This window comes from Hyperolius riggenbachi, chromosome 7, assembly GCF_040937935.1.
Source record: "Hyperolius riggenbachi isolate aHypRig1 chromosome 7, aHypRig1.pri, whole genome shotgun sequence".
In the NCBI taxonomy this organism is placed as follows: Eukaryota; Metazoa; Chordata; class Amphibia; order Anura; family Hyperoliidae; genus Hyperolius; species Hyperolius riggenbachi.
Window position 1 is genome coordinate 139,830,130 of NC_090652.1, and position 18,616 is coordinate 139,848,745.

At 43.8% G+C, this 18,616-nt stretch overlaps 1 protein-coding gene across 4 annotated transcripts in view; it reads right to left on the bottom strand.

Moving 5' to 3' along the window:
* The window catches only part of LOC137524618 (uncharacterized), a 571,079-nt gene that overhangs the window by 88,282 nt on the left and 464,181 nt on the right, over nt 1-18,616 (bottom strand). For all 4 annotated transcript variants that reach the window (XR_011022737.1, XM_068244694.1, XM_068244693.1 and 1 more), the window contains exon 59: nt 17,938-18,066. Coding sequence is in view for 3 of the 4 variants with exons in the window: in XM_068244694.1 (XP_068100795.1) it covers nt 17,938-18,066 (129 nt within the window). In the remaining variant the exon portion in view is untranslated. The remainder of the gene's footprint in view (nt 1-17,937; nt 18,067-18,616) is intronic.

Genomic DNA, 18,616 nt, shown 5'->3' on the forward strand with positions numbered 1-18,616 from the left:
CGGAAAAGAAAAATTGATGAAAGGTTGGAAGGCAGGATAGTCCAGATGGTGGATAAGCAGCCCCAAACAGGTTCCACAGAAATTCAAGCTATCCTGCAGGCTCAGGGAGCATCAGTGTCAGCGCAAACTATCCGTCGACATTTAAATGAAATAAAACGCTTTGGCGGGTGACCCAGGAGGACCCCACTGCTGACACAGAGAGATAAAAAAGCAAGGCTACAGTTTGCCAAAATGGACTTGAGTAAGCCAAAATCATTCTGGAAAAATGTTTTGTGGACAGATGAGACCAAGATAGAGTTTTTTGGTAAAGCACATCATTCTACTGATGGAATAAGGCCTACAAAGAAAAGAACACAGTACCTACAGCAGGGGTGTCAAACTCAAATAGAAAGTGGGCCAAAATTAAACACTGGGACCAAGTCACGGGCCAACCTCAATGTCTAATTACCACCTTTCTACCTTATAAAGTTTCCTGGTGTCTAATTTCTCCCCTATACAGTTCCCTGGTGTTTAGTGCCCCTTCTCCCTCCCCTATAGTTCTTTGGTGTCTAGTGGTCCTTCCTCCCCTATACAGTTCCCTAGTGTTTAGTGCTTTCTCCCTCCCCCATATGGCTTCCCTGGTGATCTGGGGCTTCACCTCCAATATAGCTTCCCTGGTGGTATAGAGTGGGCCAAACATAATGCAAAGTGGGGAACCACCTGAGGTCAAATTTAATGGCTCTGAGGGCCAGATTTGACGGAGTTTGACATGTATGACCTACAGTGAAATATGGTGGAGGTTCAATTATGTTTTGAGGTTGCTTTGATACCTCTGGCACTCGGTGCCTTGAATGTGTGCAAGGCATCATGAAATCTGAGGATTACCAAAGGATTTTGAGTTGCACTGTAGATCCCAGTGTCAGAAAGCTGGGTTTGCGTCTGATATCTTGGGTGTTCCAGCAGGACAATGACCTCAAACATACATCAAAAAGCACCCAGAAATGGATGGCATCAAAGCGCTGGAGAGATTTAAAGTCACCAGCAAGGACTCCAGATCTAAATCCCATTGACCACCCATAGAGAGAACTTAAAATTGCTGTTGGGAGAAGGCACCCTTCCAATAAGAGAGACCTGGAGCAATTTGCAAAGGAAGAGTGTTCCAAAATTCTGGGTGAGAGGTGTAAGAGGCTTATTGATGGTTATATTTCAGTGTGTGCAACCAAATATTAAGTTAAGGGGGCCAATCATTTTGGCCAACCCATTTTTGGAGTTTTGTATAGCATTATGTCCAATTTGCTTCCCCCCCACGCCCCCTTTTTTGTTTTGTTCCAATACACACAAAGGGAATAAACGTGTATAGCAAAACGTGTTACTGCAATACTTTTTATTGGTAAAAATGTTAAAAATAGGTTTAAAAAGGTGGTGTGTATTTAAAGTTGACCAACACTGCACAAAAATCAAGAGTGCAGATAACAAACCAGCATACATAATAAATACAAATCATGATATAAGAAGGGAAGAGGCATCTGCTCAGTTGATCTTACAATGTAGGAGGTAGAGAAGTATAGTATACAGTAAGAAGGGGAAATGAAACTGTGGCTAGTTAGTGACGTCAGAGGAAGCTGAAGGGTGAGTTTGAAAAGGAGATATTGAGGGCTTGTTTACATGTGTTAAAGGTAAAAGCAAGCGTAATCAGGAAGGGAATTCCAGAGAGTGGGTGGCAGCTCCAGAGAATTCTTGTAGTCTATTGGAAATAACAGAAAAGGAGAATATACCGCTCTACCCCCAATACCGGACAGTGCTGGATCCTGGAAGCTTGATTCCAAACGATACTGAAGAAAGTACAAAGATGGTCTGCACTTGTCTACTTGTTAATTAGACTTTATTCAGGATGTATCCAGCATCATTTGTATTGCTGGATATGTCCTGAATAAAGTCTAATTAACAAGTGGACAAGTGTGGACCATCTTTGTACTTTCTTCGCTATTGGAAATAAGGATGTCATTAACAGTAACAGTTGGAGCAATGGAGGGATTGTTAGGCTGTATTTATGCATAAGGTAAAAATTGTTAATTGGAGAATAGCAAAGGATTGATTTAAATGCAAAGCTCAGTGCTATAGTGCAGTTTGTGGAGTCCGTATCTGCAGACACAAACATCTTGCATCAGAAGGGTATTTTCTCCATCCACTTGGTGTGTGGTTGCCTCTCAGAAGACCCACATTTGTGATAAACAAATACTTTACATCTATCTAATTTGCTGGTCAGTGGCTCTAGATATTAAAGTGACAGTGAAGCGAAAAAAAATGATATAATGAAATGTATGTGAAGCATGGATAATTAATAGAACATCAGTAGCAAAGAAAAAAAATCTCATATTTTTATTTTCAGTTAGCTTTTTTTTTAGAACATTGTATCATAGTGTTACAGTTGCACACTCTGGCTCATATGCAATTTGTTTTCTCTCCTTAGTTATCTTCTAGTTGATATTGTTAAACTTGCCCTTACTCATGCCCTTTAAACCCCAAGCAAGCAAGAAAAAAATAGTTTTGTTAGAACTTTTTTACACAATTTTTGGTACTTTTTCAATTGCAGTGTGCTGGAAAGTTAATTTAATAGAAAATGAAAAATTCTCTCCTAGGAAAGAACTAAGGTGAAAAAGTTAATTGCATATGGGCCTCTGTCTTACACAACAGAAATAATGATCCTTTGAACTTTCCTGCAGTAAAACCTTATTGCAAGCTGTCTCTCAGTGATTCTTTGCTGTTTAGGTGCTTCAAAAAACAGAAATCTATTTGACCTAGTGGGATGAATAGCTCAGAGAGGCTCTATGACATTGATAACAACTGCATTTTTTTAACTCTTCCTGTGCTGAAAAACAATGCAAGGCTCTTTTCTTTGCTACTAATATTCTATTTCTTAGCTGTACTACACATACAATTCATTATTTCATACCGTTATTTTCACTTCAGGTTTGCTTTAAAGTCAGACATAGTCAGGAAAACAACATTTTAAGAGGAGATCAAAAGCAGAATCCATGTTTGATTGATTCTGGTTTACTTTAAGAATGGCAAAGTACATCAGTTACATGTGCTCAGATTGTCAGATTGTCAGAACCACGAGTACAGATGCACATGAGATAGCTTAGTTGCGTCTGAGCATAGAACTCCACTGAAAAGCATGAACTACTCTGATGATGTCCTATTTTCTTCCTTTGTCTTTTACCAGATCCACAAAGATTGTCACAGTTACACCACAAAAGCAAAACGACTGCTGGTTGCATCATCATTATTATTATTGTGTACAACTTCCAATGAATTACCACACCTTTCAGCTGAACTTTAGCTACCCAATGTTCTCTTATAAATCTCTTCAAAGGTAAATTGAGGCTACAGAGGAAGACAAAAAGTTCAAGCCACCCATTTACATACTAGATAATGATTGACCTGATTGATTAACTTTATCATTCAGTGCTTTCCTGGACAAATTGTAACAATAACACATTTTTTAAATATCATGTACACCTCTTATCTCTGATCTGACTACTTTGTAAGGATAGTTACATCGTTATCTTGGCTTAAAAACGCACATTAATTCAGTTCAGCCTCTTGAGCTTCTCTGGATCTTGACCCAAAGGTAGGAAAAAGCTACAAGGATAATAGTGTCTCCCTGACTGAATAAAAAGTATTACCATAGATGTGGAAGCCTTTCAATAGAAGGAAACATCCAAAGGCATTTTAACAATAGGTATGCCTTTAAACTGGAGATGAAGCCACACTTGTGTCTATGCAAAACATATTGGGCCCGATCCAATTCACTTTTTCTTCTGAGTTCTCTCATCATTTTTTCATCACTCTACAACTAAAAAAGTACCAAAAAGTAGGTAGACAAGTTCAGTCAAAATTATTCTGAGTATTTTCTTGCTTGCTGGTGGCTTAAAAGGCATTTTATTTATAAGATGTAAAAATATTACCTAGGAGAAAACCTAGGAGAAAAAGTAAATTGGATCGGGCCTATTATCTCTAGGCAATCACAGTTAAATCACATAACTGTGGCCCATACAGTACTCAATATTGCAGGCTGATCAACCGTTACGATTAGATATTGTTATAGAATTGGAAGAGAACCGTTGCTGCAAAATGGCCGCCTGATCGATTTCCAGGTAAAATAGGTCAAAAGGGTTGATCAAGAATGCTGGAAAAGGACTCAATTAGAGCGATGCTCCCATAGCAATTAGAGCAATGCTTTTGCGGTGTGGTGCTGTTGCCCAGCACCATCGCACTGCTGCCTCACTGCCCAGGACATGCATGCGCACCCATCAAACATTCGCCACCATCTTCTATTGCTGTATCTGGGGGTCTCTTCTAATAAGGAGGAGACCCCCAGAGCTCTTCATCGAGGCAGGCAGGCACCCCGATCAATTTACCTGCACCCAGCAAACACTAGCCATTAGCTTAGGCCTTCGAAAAGCATCTGGGGGTTCTCCTTTAATAAAGGAGACCCCCAGAACTCCCCATTAGTCTGTCCCTCCTTGCCCAAAGCATCCCACAGCGGAGGCAGACACCCCTGATCAATTTACCTGCATCCGCAAAACCCCCATCAATGCAAGTCCCATCACTGTAATTCTCTCTGAGCTCCAGCAAAGCATCTTTGAAGCTCCCACCAGGGCTTCCCAGTGGCACCCCAGGGCTCCCCATTTCCACCAATGAAAATGGTAATAGACAGGCTACAGACACACTGAAGAAGAACTACGCCTGAAACATGTTATATACCTTGTTGTGCTTTGTTTGCTGTGAATACAGTGTTTTAGAAGCATTCTGAGTGCGGTCTCTATTTTGTACTACAATTAAAATGGTAATAGTACATGGCCCCTGGCCCTATGTTAATCAAATATACTTCACTGTTAGGTATAGGGTAAATTTAAATGCTTTTACACCGCAGTGCAGCTCAGTGCTTCACTAGCTCTATATTCGATTACGTGTGTTGTATAGAGGCGCCAGCAGGATAAAAATTCATAAAATTTTTAAAAATTGTATGGAGGAAGTGGTGGGCTAGCCTCCACAAACAAACAGACGTCCTGTTGTTATATAAATATACAAATTTATTATACGATACCCCACAAAGGAAATGCAACGCGTTTCTCAGGTCAAGTTTAATAAACATAACAGAACAAAATGCATCCCCTACCTCTATTAAGCCCTTGTCCCCCATACTGGCTTGTATTGCTGAGCTGCCAAGCTTGGGGATCTGTTGCCTCAACAATCTTATCCTCCTCTTGCCAAGCTTCCCTTTCTATGCAAGGAAGAAGAGCCTCATCTCCACTTTATGCTCAGTGAGGCTAGAGATAGCTAAACAAATACTTGTAGATATAGACCCTAGGATGAAGGAGACTAATGGTGAAATCTGGAAATCATCTTCAATAAAAGGGCTTCTGTATATCTGCCCTCCTTCTTGGTGGTTTGTATTGAGTATAGGGCTTATTTAGTGTCCTGCAAGGAGTTAAAATGACTTAAAAAAAACACATGAACACTGCTCAAAACATTTTAATGTAAAATGTATTTTCCTGTGTGCTGGAATCAACTGGATTATTTTGGAACATTGTGTAATATTTCTGGTATTGAAGATTTTACTAAATAGATTGCGCAATGTGGCGTGTGTGGCATGCTGGTATTTGTAAACCGTACTATTCGGAGTATACACAGGGGGTTTAAGACTACTGATTTGTGATTCTTATTGGTTTGTCGATTGGAAGTATATATTGGTTTATGTGTACCAGCCCCAAGTCAAAGCAGCTGGGAGCTACATGAGGCTGCGCTTAAACTACAACCAAATTCAGCATTGAACAAGAACAATTTTTAGCACAATAACAATGATAAGTGAATATAATACAGTGTCTTGAGGCAAAACACTAGACAGTATAACTTTATCCATTGGACAGATTTGCTTGCCGCTGCGGTGCAATTTACTTTATATCAACTGCTGGCTGTGTCAATCAGAAGTGACCCTCTGACACAAAAGAGTAAAAGTGGGTATCCTGAATAATTTACTGCAATCTATTATATGTCACTGCAGTGCCTCTTTAAGCCTGTCAGACTAGCCACAGTACATCAAAAAAATGGGGCAAAGGCTTAGCTGGAAGAATGTTAAATGGTAATTTTAAAGTGAAAAACTGGCCGCCCCTCTGTTGAGTAACATATATTTACAAAAATAACAGCAGGGTGAGGGTTTTAGGGCCCATGAATAACAGTACAAATCTTATAAAAGCACAAAAAATACAGTACCCATCTGTACCCATACAAAACTCAATGAGTCACAGATGTATCAAATCACATGGATACCAGAAGTCAAATCCAGACCAGGATGCATACAGCACAAAAGCGAAGAAGATGCCATCAGCACACTCAAAGCACAACATAAAGCTTATCCAGTAGATCTGAAGAGATCCAATGAAATCCAAATGAATTAAACTGTGCAAATTCAACCTGACTTAGCATAGTTGCAGATTAGACACACAGCTGGCAAGTGTACAAAGCAGCGTGCAAGCAGGCAGTGTCCACTGCACACACATAGAGCTGAAAGATATAGTCAAAAGCTCAGTGGAGGATAAGCAGCAGGCATCCAATTTATACACCCATAGGAGTAATACATGTCTCAATATGAGCTGATATACAGTCCCAATATGAGGCAACATAATCCATATGTTAATAAATGTAACTGGAGAGGCTTACATGTCCATGTACCTGTCAGAAGGGCCTCTGTGCGATGCAGTGGATGTTGGAATGTGGCTGCCAAGCTGAATACACAGGCTACCAAGGAGAAGGTGGGGAGATGCCCCTCCAAGTGATTAGGGCAATACACTGACTGTAAAAGGCATTGTAGACTGGTTTCACTGAGTATCTATGCTCATCAAGACACAAGCCACCAAAAAAGGGCAACTGCACAGGCTTCCTGGACGCCATAAATGGCGTCCATGTTGAGAATGCCCCGCCGCGTGATCCAAGAGGTGCATCTTCTGCGTTTCATGGAAGTCTGTCCAAACCAAATCTGCAATCACCGCATGCCCAATGCGCCAATGCGGTTCAGGAGTGGTAACCCGGCAGCCATGTGGGACGCAAGCAGCTGCCGATGATTTCCGCCTGCCTAGCAACCCGTGTTGGGTGACACAAGTGAGGCAGGAGGGAAGCTCACACCAATATGCAAGGGTATGGAAAAGATGGAAGGAAGATGGGGGGGGGGGGGGGGGGGGGAAGAAACAATATGGAAACATGAGGAAAAAAGGACAAACCCGTATATAAACCTCTGCCATGGTGTGTGGAGGACAAAGCCCCCAAATAAAACCCCCCTTCCGGCCCCGCCAGGCACAACGGACTATTAAAGGGGAAGACAAGCACAGATGTAATTGTAAACATAATAGATACAATAATACACCGACAAAAAAAGATATATGTTTATAAATTAAACAGTATTAAAGAATATATTTTAAACAATACAAATTTAATTATGATAAATGAAAACTAGTCTGACCGTAAAAGGCTAGACAGGCAAGAAATGGGTACTGTCAATGAGGTCCCTGCCGACGGAGGACTCGACAGGGTCGGGAATCCCCATCCTAACCCATCCCACTGCACCCTATGCCCCAACCCCCCCCCCCCCCCTTCCTTCCCCGGACACGCGTAGGAAGGCTTCGCATAGGTCACAACAGGAGGGATCATAGGAAAGGTGCATATTTGAGGTTGCCATTGAGACCAGGAGCATTGGTGGCTTTTAGGTCGTAAATCCAATTACATTTACGCTTAAGTAGAAACTTGTCAAAGTCACCATCCTTCAGTGGTGGATGCACACGATCCATCACGCTGACAAATATACGGTTGGAAGGATTCATCTCACATGCTATAATATGTCTTGCTATAGGTAACCTAAAATTGTGATTTTTTAACTTCATTGACATGTACATATATGCAGCTGGGAAGACTTCTTGTAGTTTTGCCTATGTAAAAGGCATCACACATGCACCGAAGTACATCAATGACGCCCTCCTTGGCACAATTGACAAAGTGTTTAATCCTTACAGTTCTCTTTACATGAGGGAAGGTATTTGTACGGCCTACCCTAATAAAGAGACATTTATTACTAGAGCCACGTTTATAGACCCCTAGAGTTCTTCAGTGATCTCCCCGCTTCTCTCCCTGATAGTGAATTCTAACCAAGTTGTTAGCGATTGTAGGAGCTCTACAGAAAACAATTCTAGGTCTGTTTGAGACACACTGGTGAATCCTCACATTATTAGTGAGGACATGCCAATGCTTCCTCAGTATCTTAAAACACTGGCCCTGCTGTTTATTGTATGTAGTAATTAGAGATGGCCCTAACGGTTCGCCGGTGAACGGGAACCGGCGAACTTCCGGGGTTCGCGATCGCGGAGAACCTCAACCTTTTCCGGAAGTTCGATTCCTCCTCATAGTGCATCATTAAGGTCAATTTTGACCCTCTACATCACAGTCAGCAGGCACATTGTAGCCAATCATGCTACACTCCCTCCTGGAGCCCCACCCCGCCTTATAAAAGGCAGGCAGCGTCAGGCATTGGACTCACTCGTGTGCCTGCAGTAATTAGAGAAGGGAGAGCTGCTGCAGACTCTCATAGGGAAAGCATAGTTAGGCTTTTGTAGGCTTGTTAGCTTGCTCCTTGCTGATTCTTATTGCTAAAAAAAGCACCCCTCAACAGCTCTTTTGAGAGCTAATCTTGTTCTTGTGATCAATTTTTTTTTTGTGTGTGTGTGTGGCCCACTTGCATTATATTATACAGCCCTGTCAGTCAGTCGCAACTGGCCTTTGGCCTCTTGGTGGTAATTCCTACTGTGCCACTGCCAGGCCCAGCACATTCAGTGACTACCTGTGTGTGTGACAGGCAGCTGCACATTTGTAATCCCAATCACTGCACCTTTTCACTGTTCAGTGCACCTACCTACCTACGCGAGCGCACACATTGTTAATACCACCAGTCATTGCACCTGTTCACAGACCCTGTGTGTGGCAGCTGCGCATTTGTAATTCCAATCACTGCAGTGCATACCTGTAATCTGTTCAGTACACCTACGTGAGCGCAAGCAGTGTAATATACCACCAGTCATTGCATCTGTTCACGGTACCTGTGTGTGACAGCTGCATATTTGTAAATCCAATCACTGCAGTGCATACCTGTAACCTGTTCAGTGCACCTACGTGAGCGCAAGCAGTGTAATATACCACCAGTCACTGCACCTCTTCATGTTACCAGTGTGTGACAGCTGCACATTTGTAATTTCAATCCCTGCATACCTGTTCACTGCACCTGTGTGACCGCACGCTGTTTAGTATAACAGTCCGTGCATACCTGTTAACTGCACCTGTGTTACAGCTGCACATTGTATTGTAATACCAGTCACTGCATACCTTTTACTGCACCTGTGTGACTGCACATTGTATTAGTCAAGTCAGTGCATACCTTTCACTTCATCCCCCCCTCCCCCCGATATGGACAAAACAGGCAGAGGCAGACCCAGAGGCAGGCCACCCAGCTGGTCTGTTCGAGGTCGTGCTGACGTGATTTCGTGTGGCCCTAGACCAAAGTGCAGTGCTCAGAAGAAGGCACGTCCCATCAATTCCCAAGATTGTCAGGACGTGGTTGACTATTTAACACAGAACACCTCATCTTCCGCAGCCACCTGCGCTACTCCAAGTAACACATCCGCTACATTTGACACTTTGCAGGAGTTATTTGGTGGGGAAATCACTGATTCACAGCCATTATTGTTACAACATGATGAAGGTGCTAAGCAAGTTACACCACCTCATATGTCTGAGTTAGGCGATACTATGGACGTAAGGTGTGAGGAGGAGGATGATGAAGTACCTGCTGTTGGTGCAGTTTTGGAGGTGTTTGATACAAGCGAAGCTGGGGAGGATGATAATGATGATTATGATGATACGGATGCCACGTGTGTTCCCAATAGAGGAGATGAACAGGGGGACAGTTCAGAGGGGGAGTCAGAGAGGAGTAGGAGAGTTCCTGAAAGAAGCAGGGGGAGCTCGTCGTCAGAAACAGCTGGTGGCAGTGTCCGGTACCATGTATTGCCACCTATGGACAGCCAACCTCCTCCACTCCGCCTCTCACCTTGAGCGGCTCCTGCTCCTCTGCCCACAGCAGCAGCCAGGTGTCTGTGAGGGAAATCTTTTAGCGGAATAAGCCAATGTCTGCCAGTCACCCCTTGCCCCGCGTCTGACAGCTGGCTTGGCGGAACTGTTAGCTCGCCAGCTGTTACCATACCAGCTGGTGGACTCTGAGGCCTTCCGAAAATGTGTGGCCATTGGGACACCGCAGTGGAAGATACCAGGCAGCAATTATTTCTCAAAAAAGGCAATACCCAAACTGTACCGGGAAGTAGAAAGGCAAGTGGTGTCATCTCTGGCACACAGCATTGGGTCAAGGGTCCATCTGACCACGGATGCCTGGTTTGCCAAGTACGGTCAGGGCAGGTACAATACTTACACAGCCCATTGGGTCAACCTGGTGACCGCTGGCAAGCATGGAGTATGTGGCTGTGCAGCGGACCAAGTTGTGACACCTCCACGGCTTGCAGGCAGGCCTGCTGCCACCTCCTCTCCTCCTCCTACTCCTCCTGCTACATTCTCTTTGCTGTCGTCATCCTCCTCCTCCTTGGCTGAGTGGCAGTTCAACTCTACTGGTGCTGCAATCTCCTCTCCAGCTACAAAGCCCCAGCTCCTCATAGCCTATGCTGCATGCCAGGTATGACAGTGTCACGCCATCTTAGACATGTCTTGCCTCAAAGCGGAGAGTCACACTGGAGCAGCTCTCCTGGCTGCTCTGAACAAACAAGTGGATCAGTGGCTGACCCCGCACCAACTGGAGATCGGCAACGTGGTGTGTGAAAACGGCAGCAATCTCATTTCGGCTTTGAATTTGGGAAAGTTGAGACATGTACCCTACATGGCACATGTGCTCAATCCCGTAATCCAGAGATTTGTGTGTAAGTACCCAGGCTTACAGGAGGTCCTGAAGCAGGCCAGGAAGTTGTGTGGGCATTTCAGGCGGTCTTACACAGCCATGGCACGCTTGGCCGATATTCAGCGGTGAAATAACTTGCCAGTGAGGTGCTTGATTTGAGATAGCCCGACTCACTGGAATTCGACCCTCCTGATGTTCGACCGCCTGCTACAACAGGAGAAAGCCGTCACCCAATATCTCTACAACTACAGTAGAAGGACATGCTTTGGGGAGATGGGGATGTTCTGGCCAAAGAACTGGCCACTCATGCAAAATGCCTGCAGGCTCATGCGGCCGTTTGAGGAGGTGACAAACCTGGTGAGTCGCAGTGAAGGTGCCATCAGCGACTTGATCCCGTATGCCTTCTTCCTGGAGCGTGCTGTGCGTAGAGTGATGGATCAAGCTGTGGATGAGCGTGAACAGGAACAGTTACAGGAGGAAGAGTTGTGGGATCAATTCTCATCAGAACCAGATGTTTCCTCAACACCTGCGGCAGCACAAAGGGGGAGAAGGAGAAGGAGGAAGAGTCGTGTGGGGAAGAGGAGTCAGATAATGAGGCAGGTGTTTTTTTTGAAGAGGAGGATGAGGCAGCAGAAGAACAACCGCAGCAGGCGTCGCAGGGGGCTTGTGCTGCTCAACGCTCCCGTGGTATTGTTAGTGGCTGGGGGGAGGAGGAGAACTTACCTGACATGACTAAGGTAGAGCAAGAGGAGTTGGATAGTACGTCTGGATCCAACTTTGTGCAGATGGCATCTTTCATGCTGTCCAGCCTGTTGAGGGACCCCCATATGAAAAAACTCAAGGGGAATGAGCTGTACTGGGTGGCCATGCTACTAGACCCTCGGTATAGGCACAAAGTGGCGGACATGCAACCAACTCACCTGAAGGCAGAAAGGATGCTGCACATGCAGAACAAGCTGGCAACTATGCCTTACAGTGCATTTAAGGGTGATGTCACAGCACAACGGAATAAAGGTACCACTGCCAGTAAACCTTCTCCCATGTCCACGCAGACAAGGACAGGACACTCTAGCGATCTCATGGTGATGTCGGACATGTGGACATTCTTTAGTCCAATGCCTCGCCTTGGTGCTTCCGGATCCACCCTCCACCAATGCCTCGACTGGAAGGTAGCCGACTACCTGGCCTTAAGTGTGGATGTAGACACTGTGAGCAGCGATGAACCCTTGGACTACTGGGTGCGCATACTTGACCTGTGGCCAGAGCTGTCACAATTTGCCATCCAACTTCTGTCTTGCCCTGCCTCAAGTGTCCTGTCAGAAAGGACCTTCAGCGCAGCTGGAGGCATTGTCACTGAAAAGAGAAGTTGCCTAAGTCACAAAAGTATTCAGTACCTCACCTTTATCAAAATGAATGAGGCATGGATCCCGGAGGGCTACTGCCCGCCCGAAGACTAAGTCAGTCCCCACACACAGCATCTCTGCCTGCATGCCGTGTAACTGCCTGCCCGAAGACTAAATTGGTCCCCACACAGCATCTCTGCCTGCAGGCCGCTTGACTGCCTTCTCCGCCACCACCAACAGGGTACAGGACTCCGGGCGGATTTCTGAATTTTTAAGGCCGCTGCTAGCAGCGGCCGCTATAGTAATTTTTCTGATGCGTGTACATGCCTGCCTAATTTTTCTCACTGCACTGCAGCAACAAAACAAAAAGCATGTACGTGTGTCAATTCCCCTTCGTGATCGTTACCTTGCAGCAGTGAAGGGGCTTGCGTATCACAATGAAGCAATGACCGACGGCTACATGAGTGTGTTGGGGTTGGGGGGCACACCTAACCCAAGATGATAGATAAAAAGGTCGTTGCCTCATTGTACACAGACCAAATTCGATCAGCTGGACACTTAGTCTCTGTTGTTCTGTCATTCAGCTACCTCAGCCCGGCGACTATATGGGCTTGAAAACCGCCATGGCCTGCACTCTCGCCATGGTGCGCACCAGTTCAGCACAGCCGTCACAACACAAACAGCTGTTTGCGGTGCGTTACTCAGTGAGTTTGGTCTATCAGTGTGAAGTACACTAATTACACTCCCTGATTGATGTATACACATACAAGATGTTTTAGAGCACTTTAGGCCTCTAATTTAGCATGCAATGTGATTTCTGCCCTTAAAGCGCTGCTGTGTGTCAAATCCTGATTTTTCCCGGGGGCTTTTGGCGTGTGTCCCACTCCGCCATGCCCCCCTCCAGGTGTTAGACCCCTTGAAACATCTTTTCCATCACTTTTGTGGCCAGCATAAATGTTTCTAGTTTTCAAAGTTTGCCTCCCCATTAAAGTCTATTGTGGTTCGCGAAAGTTTGCATGTTCGCGAACTTCCGCGTAAGTTCGCAAACGCGGTTTGCGAACCGAAAATCGGAGGCCATCTCTAGTAATAATGAGAGCAATCAAGAGTAATCAGAAATGGTATTATATCTCTTTGATCCTCTTTGATCGTTAATCAAATTATTTCAGTCTGAGTGAAGTGCTCCACGATAAGCCTTCTTAAGATTTGATCTTGAGTACCCCCGGCCTTAAACCTTTCATCAACCCTCCTTGCGGTCTAATGAATTCCGCCAGAAGGCAGCACAGCATTTTTTTTTTTTTTAAATCATGTAGCGAGCCCAGGGCTCGCTACATGATAGCCGCTGCTCAGCGATCTCCGATCAGGAAATCCCGTTCAAAGAACGGGATTTCCTGGAGGGCTTCCCCCGTCGCCATGGCGACGGGGCGGGTCATTGGGAGTCCCGATCCACCCCTCAGCACTGCCTGGCACTGATTGGCCAGGCAGTGCACGGGGTCTGGGGAGGGGAGTGGCGCGACGGATAGCGGCGATCGAGCGCGGGACGGCGGCGATCGGTGTGCTGACGCAGCTAGCAAAGTGCTATCTGCGTGCAGCAAAAAAAAATTAAGCAAATCAGCCCAGTAGGGCCTGAGAAAACCTCCTGCGCGGCTTACCGCCAGGAAGGTTAAACTCGGTTGCTTCAACCATAAATCCTCCAAGGTAGAGCAATTCCTCCTTGCCCAAAGGTATTGGCCTGTTGGTATACTCTTGATCAATGGCGGATGAAAACTGTTAGCATGTAGTATGGTGTTAGAAGCCATTTGTTTACGATATAATTTTGTCTCAATGTCACCACACTCATTGACTTTGATCAATAAATCAGGAAGTTGTTTCATAGGTGCATGTTAATTTGCACCTGAACGAATTCCTGCAGAAGTGCTTCACCACCTGTCCACAACATGAAGACATTGTCGATGATAACTGATTCCCTGTATACAGGTATATAAAGTTAACAATGACTACACACAGGCCTGTTACACATGCTAAAGAACAATGAACAAACTAAATGATTAGTGCACTTTTATCAGGGAATGTAATTTATGGATTTTCATTATTATAGTTTGTAATTTCACAACATATGATGAATGTATCTTATAAAAAAACTAAGAAGCCTTTGGCCACGTTCACACTTGCGTTTTGGCATGCAAACGGACCGGATCCGGGTCGGATCAGGACCTGATCCGGATCGGAACCGTACGGTTCTGATCCGGATCCGATCCGGATCCGGTCCGTTTGCATCAGGAATGTATCAGGCTGCCATCCGGATCCGTGTGGTAAAAACAGCGAAATTACTAATAAAATTGTTGGGGTCAGCAGAAGGTGCACCTGGTGCACCTGTAGAATCAGGTCCTCCACTGTTTAGGCCTCACCTCCACCTCCGACATACTGCCAAACAGCTCCAGCACGTTAGTCACTGCTGCTTCACTGCTGCCCATGTGTCCCCATCCGAAATGGCTGCTAGAATACGCATAGGAAGTGGGGTAGAACGTCAGGTGTTTGTATCCTGTGTGTTCTGTGCTTTCCGTTCCCCATAGGTTTCTATTTCCGGATGGTGCAGTCAGGCTCCGGTCCGGGTGCGTGTACCGGATGATCCGGACCCGAAAAATAGCGCATGTTTGAAAAGTGTCCGGAGTCCGGATCCGATCCGGCTCCGTTCTGTACGGAACGTACGCATGTGAACGTCCGCATAGACTTTGCATTGCTATGCGGAACGTACGTTCCGTTTGTACAGTATACGGTCCGGATCCGAACAGGCGGATCCGGACAGGGAACGCTAATGTGAACCAGTCCTTACAGTGACTATCCAGAATCTTCATTTCTGGTAAATAAAATGAATGTAATCAATGCATGTAATGAAACAGAGCCAATCTGTTCTTTAGAGGCTGACAACAGCCATGGGTCCAGTACTTTTTGTATTAAACCATCAACTGCTCCTCGTATTGCCACATACTGGCTTGACGTAAGCAGATCCATGTGGCCAGAGGCAGAATGTTTGGTAGATCTTTCTCATTGCATTCTCTCTGGCTATTACTTTTTCATACCGCTATTGTGATTCATTTCAGCAAGAATGTCTGACATTTAGCAAGATTAGGCACAAGGAGAAATATTTATAGATTTGACCATCAAAAGCCTAAGCTTTGCTATTTCCTATTTAATGTTGAGCCTGCACTTAGCCATGACTATGAATCAAGGGCAAATGCATGCAGACAATTAAAAGGAGCCATGCTTCAAAAGGAATTACTGGACTTTTTCAACATGTTTTAATCGTTATGCTGGGAATACACGGTTCGTTTTTGCCTTCGTTTAAACCTTCGATTCGTTCGGTAAACGAATCGAGTGTTGAAAACGTATGTGAAAATAGTCATAATCTCATTATAGTTTCGATTAATAGACCCCAAAAACGAACGACTAGTGATCGAACATGTTTGATATTATCTCTCTTTATCCATCTAATCGAGCCATTGGTAGGCTTGATGGCTGTTCAGATCGATTATATATTCGTTTATGCTAGTCCGTCCCTGTAAAAAGGGATTTTCGTTTCGTTTCTTTGCAGCCTTCGATCATTGGAAAAACGAAACCATCAGAATCGGAAAAAAAAACGAACCCGTGGGTGGTGATATTAACCGTATGACTGATTATTTCGGGATCGAAAAGGACAAAAGGCACAATCGAAACGAAGGTTTAAACGAAGGCAAAAACGAAACGTGTATTCCCAGCATAATACTACATAAATTATGATTTTAAAAACTGCTTATATACAAAACCAAAATTCATTGGCCAACGAAAATTCACCTCACAACCACTAGGACCTCTATTACATAACTTTCACAATAAGACCTGGGCATTCAGGCTCATTTTATGCAACCCTAAGATATATCAATGCATCTTGCACTGGAATATGATATGCTATATTGATTTTACAGGATAATATGATTGGCAATACAGCTACAATCTAACATCTGATGTATCTAGCTAAAGGAGCAAAACTAACTCTTTGTTTCTTTATCGTGTTATGTGTATATTTGGTGTTTACATCCACTCTTTGTGACATATATTTTTTGTGTTATTTTATCTATGAATCTTATTGAGTCAAATAACTGATCTAGCATCCCTCCCCTATCTTAAAATCCTGAAAGTTGGAGGGTGGCAATACTGTGATGCTGGTTATATTTCTGTTCTCTATTTAAAAAGATGTACACTTATTTAACGAGTTTACTAGTCCAACCCCCATATAGCCCTGCAAGTAAAGTGATTGGTCAGCATCCTGCCTCTGCTCTAGTCACTACCATCAACTGAAAGTACCAGCTCTATTCAACCAGCCCTATTGGGTTTGCCTAGTTGGCAATGGAGTTGGTCCTCTAGTACTGGACCACTATTTTTATGCTCACATCTTATAACGCAGGGGTCAGGAACCGTTTTGGCAGAGCGGGCCATAAACGCCACATCTTTTAAAATATAATTAGCCACTGGAAGAATAGAGCGTCTTGCCCAAGGACTCCTTAATGGACAGGTATTGTTTTGAGCCAGTACCGGATCCCTGGTCACTAACATCAGAGGTGGCGCCCTTACAGCGTAACTGTCGGCATAAAAAAAAAATCTTTATTTTTATCTGGTAAACAAGTAATAAGGATACTAACCAGGCAATCCAAAAGTTAAAAATCACTCTTTTTTTCTTGTCCATAAAAGATCATTCCCCAGTTTCCCTGGCTCTTATTTGGTACATCTGCTGCACAAAGGAAGTTGCAGGGCATGCTGGGTTTTCTTTTTTTTTTCTTTACTTTCCCCTCAGACATAGCTAATGCCGCCTGATTGGCTAAAGCCTCTTTCCCTCCTGTTTTCCCCTCCCACACCTCTGTTCCTCTCTGATTGGCCAATATGTCTCATGCTGAAACAATGCACTTTCTACTGCAGAACTGGGTGGGAGTGTCTGAAGACTGGGAGGAGTGTGGGCAAAGCATACACAGACAGAGTAAGGGAGGAAATGATGTCAGGATTGGCTTTAAGATAGACAGAGTCTAAATGGGAAATGCTAAGAAGGATTTTCTCTTTTTCTTTACTATAGAAAAATCACTAAAATCAAAACGTGGACAGTGCAATACATATCTTATGTAAGTGGAGCAAGCCTTTATCTACTTGTGTATGTGTTTTTTTTTTCTGGAGATAGTATAGCTGACAGCTCCTCTTTAATGCACATTAAAGGACACCTGAACTGAGAGGGATATGCTGGCTGCCATTTTTATTTCCTTTTAAAGGATACCCGAAGTGACATGTGACATGATGAGATAGACATAGGTGTGTACAGTGCCTAGCACACAAATAACTATGCTGTATTCTTTTTTTTTTCTCTGCCTGAAAGAGTTAAATATCAGGTATGTAAGTGGCTGACTCAGCCCTGACTCAGGCAGGAAGTGACTATAGTGTGACCCTCACTGATGAGAAATTCCCCTTTTTACCTCTTTCCTGCTTTCAGAAGCCATTTTCTGCTAGGAAAGTGTTTTATAGTTGGAATTTTATAGTTGGAATGTAACCCATCAATTGTACTTCCAGTTTATGAACATCTCTGGGAAGCACACTTACCTTGTACAGTACATTCTGCGTAATCCTTTTATCCTCCCAGGTCAAGTCCACATTCTCATGAAAAGAGTTTGATGCCTTTTCTGTGTATCCACACATCTGTATTTTCCCAGTACCAAGAAGCTGTTTGATCTGTAGCCATCAATTGCATAAAATTAATTATTACGAAATACTCCATAATATCATGCAGTGCTAAGAAAAACAATTTCAGCTTAACGTGAAATGATCTATTTGAGAATTTGTTGTACTTACCTTCTCAGTAAACCAGTCTACTCTAAACAATGTTTTGCTGAGTTTCTTGGATACTTTACTTAAAGTGGAAACCTACCAATTATTTTAAAGTTTTTGATAGATTGGAGACATACTGTTGAAAAGATGGCAATATAAAAAAGCTGATTTTGGTACTTCCCCACAAAATTAAACAATGTATTTTTCCCCTTTATTGCTGTAGGTTTCTTATTATAGGAATTTGACTTAAATTCTTGTCGCAACAAGATTACTAAAACAGTAAACTTAGGATAACTGTAAATACATTCACATAATAAATTTTATAATTATTATTATGGTTTGTAGTGCAAAAACATAAATTTGATCGCAATTATTAAGAAGGTTTAAAGCTCTCAGTGTGGTTACAGTATAGTGAGGTCTTCGCTTGAGAAATCAACTCTTGACAAGACAAGAC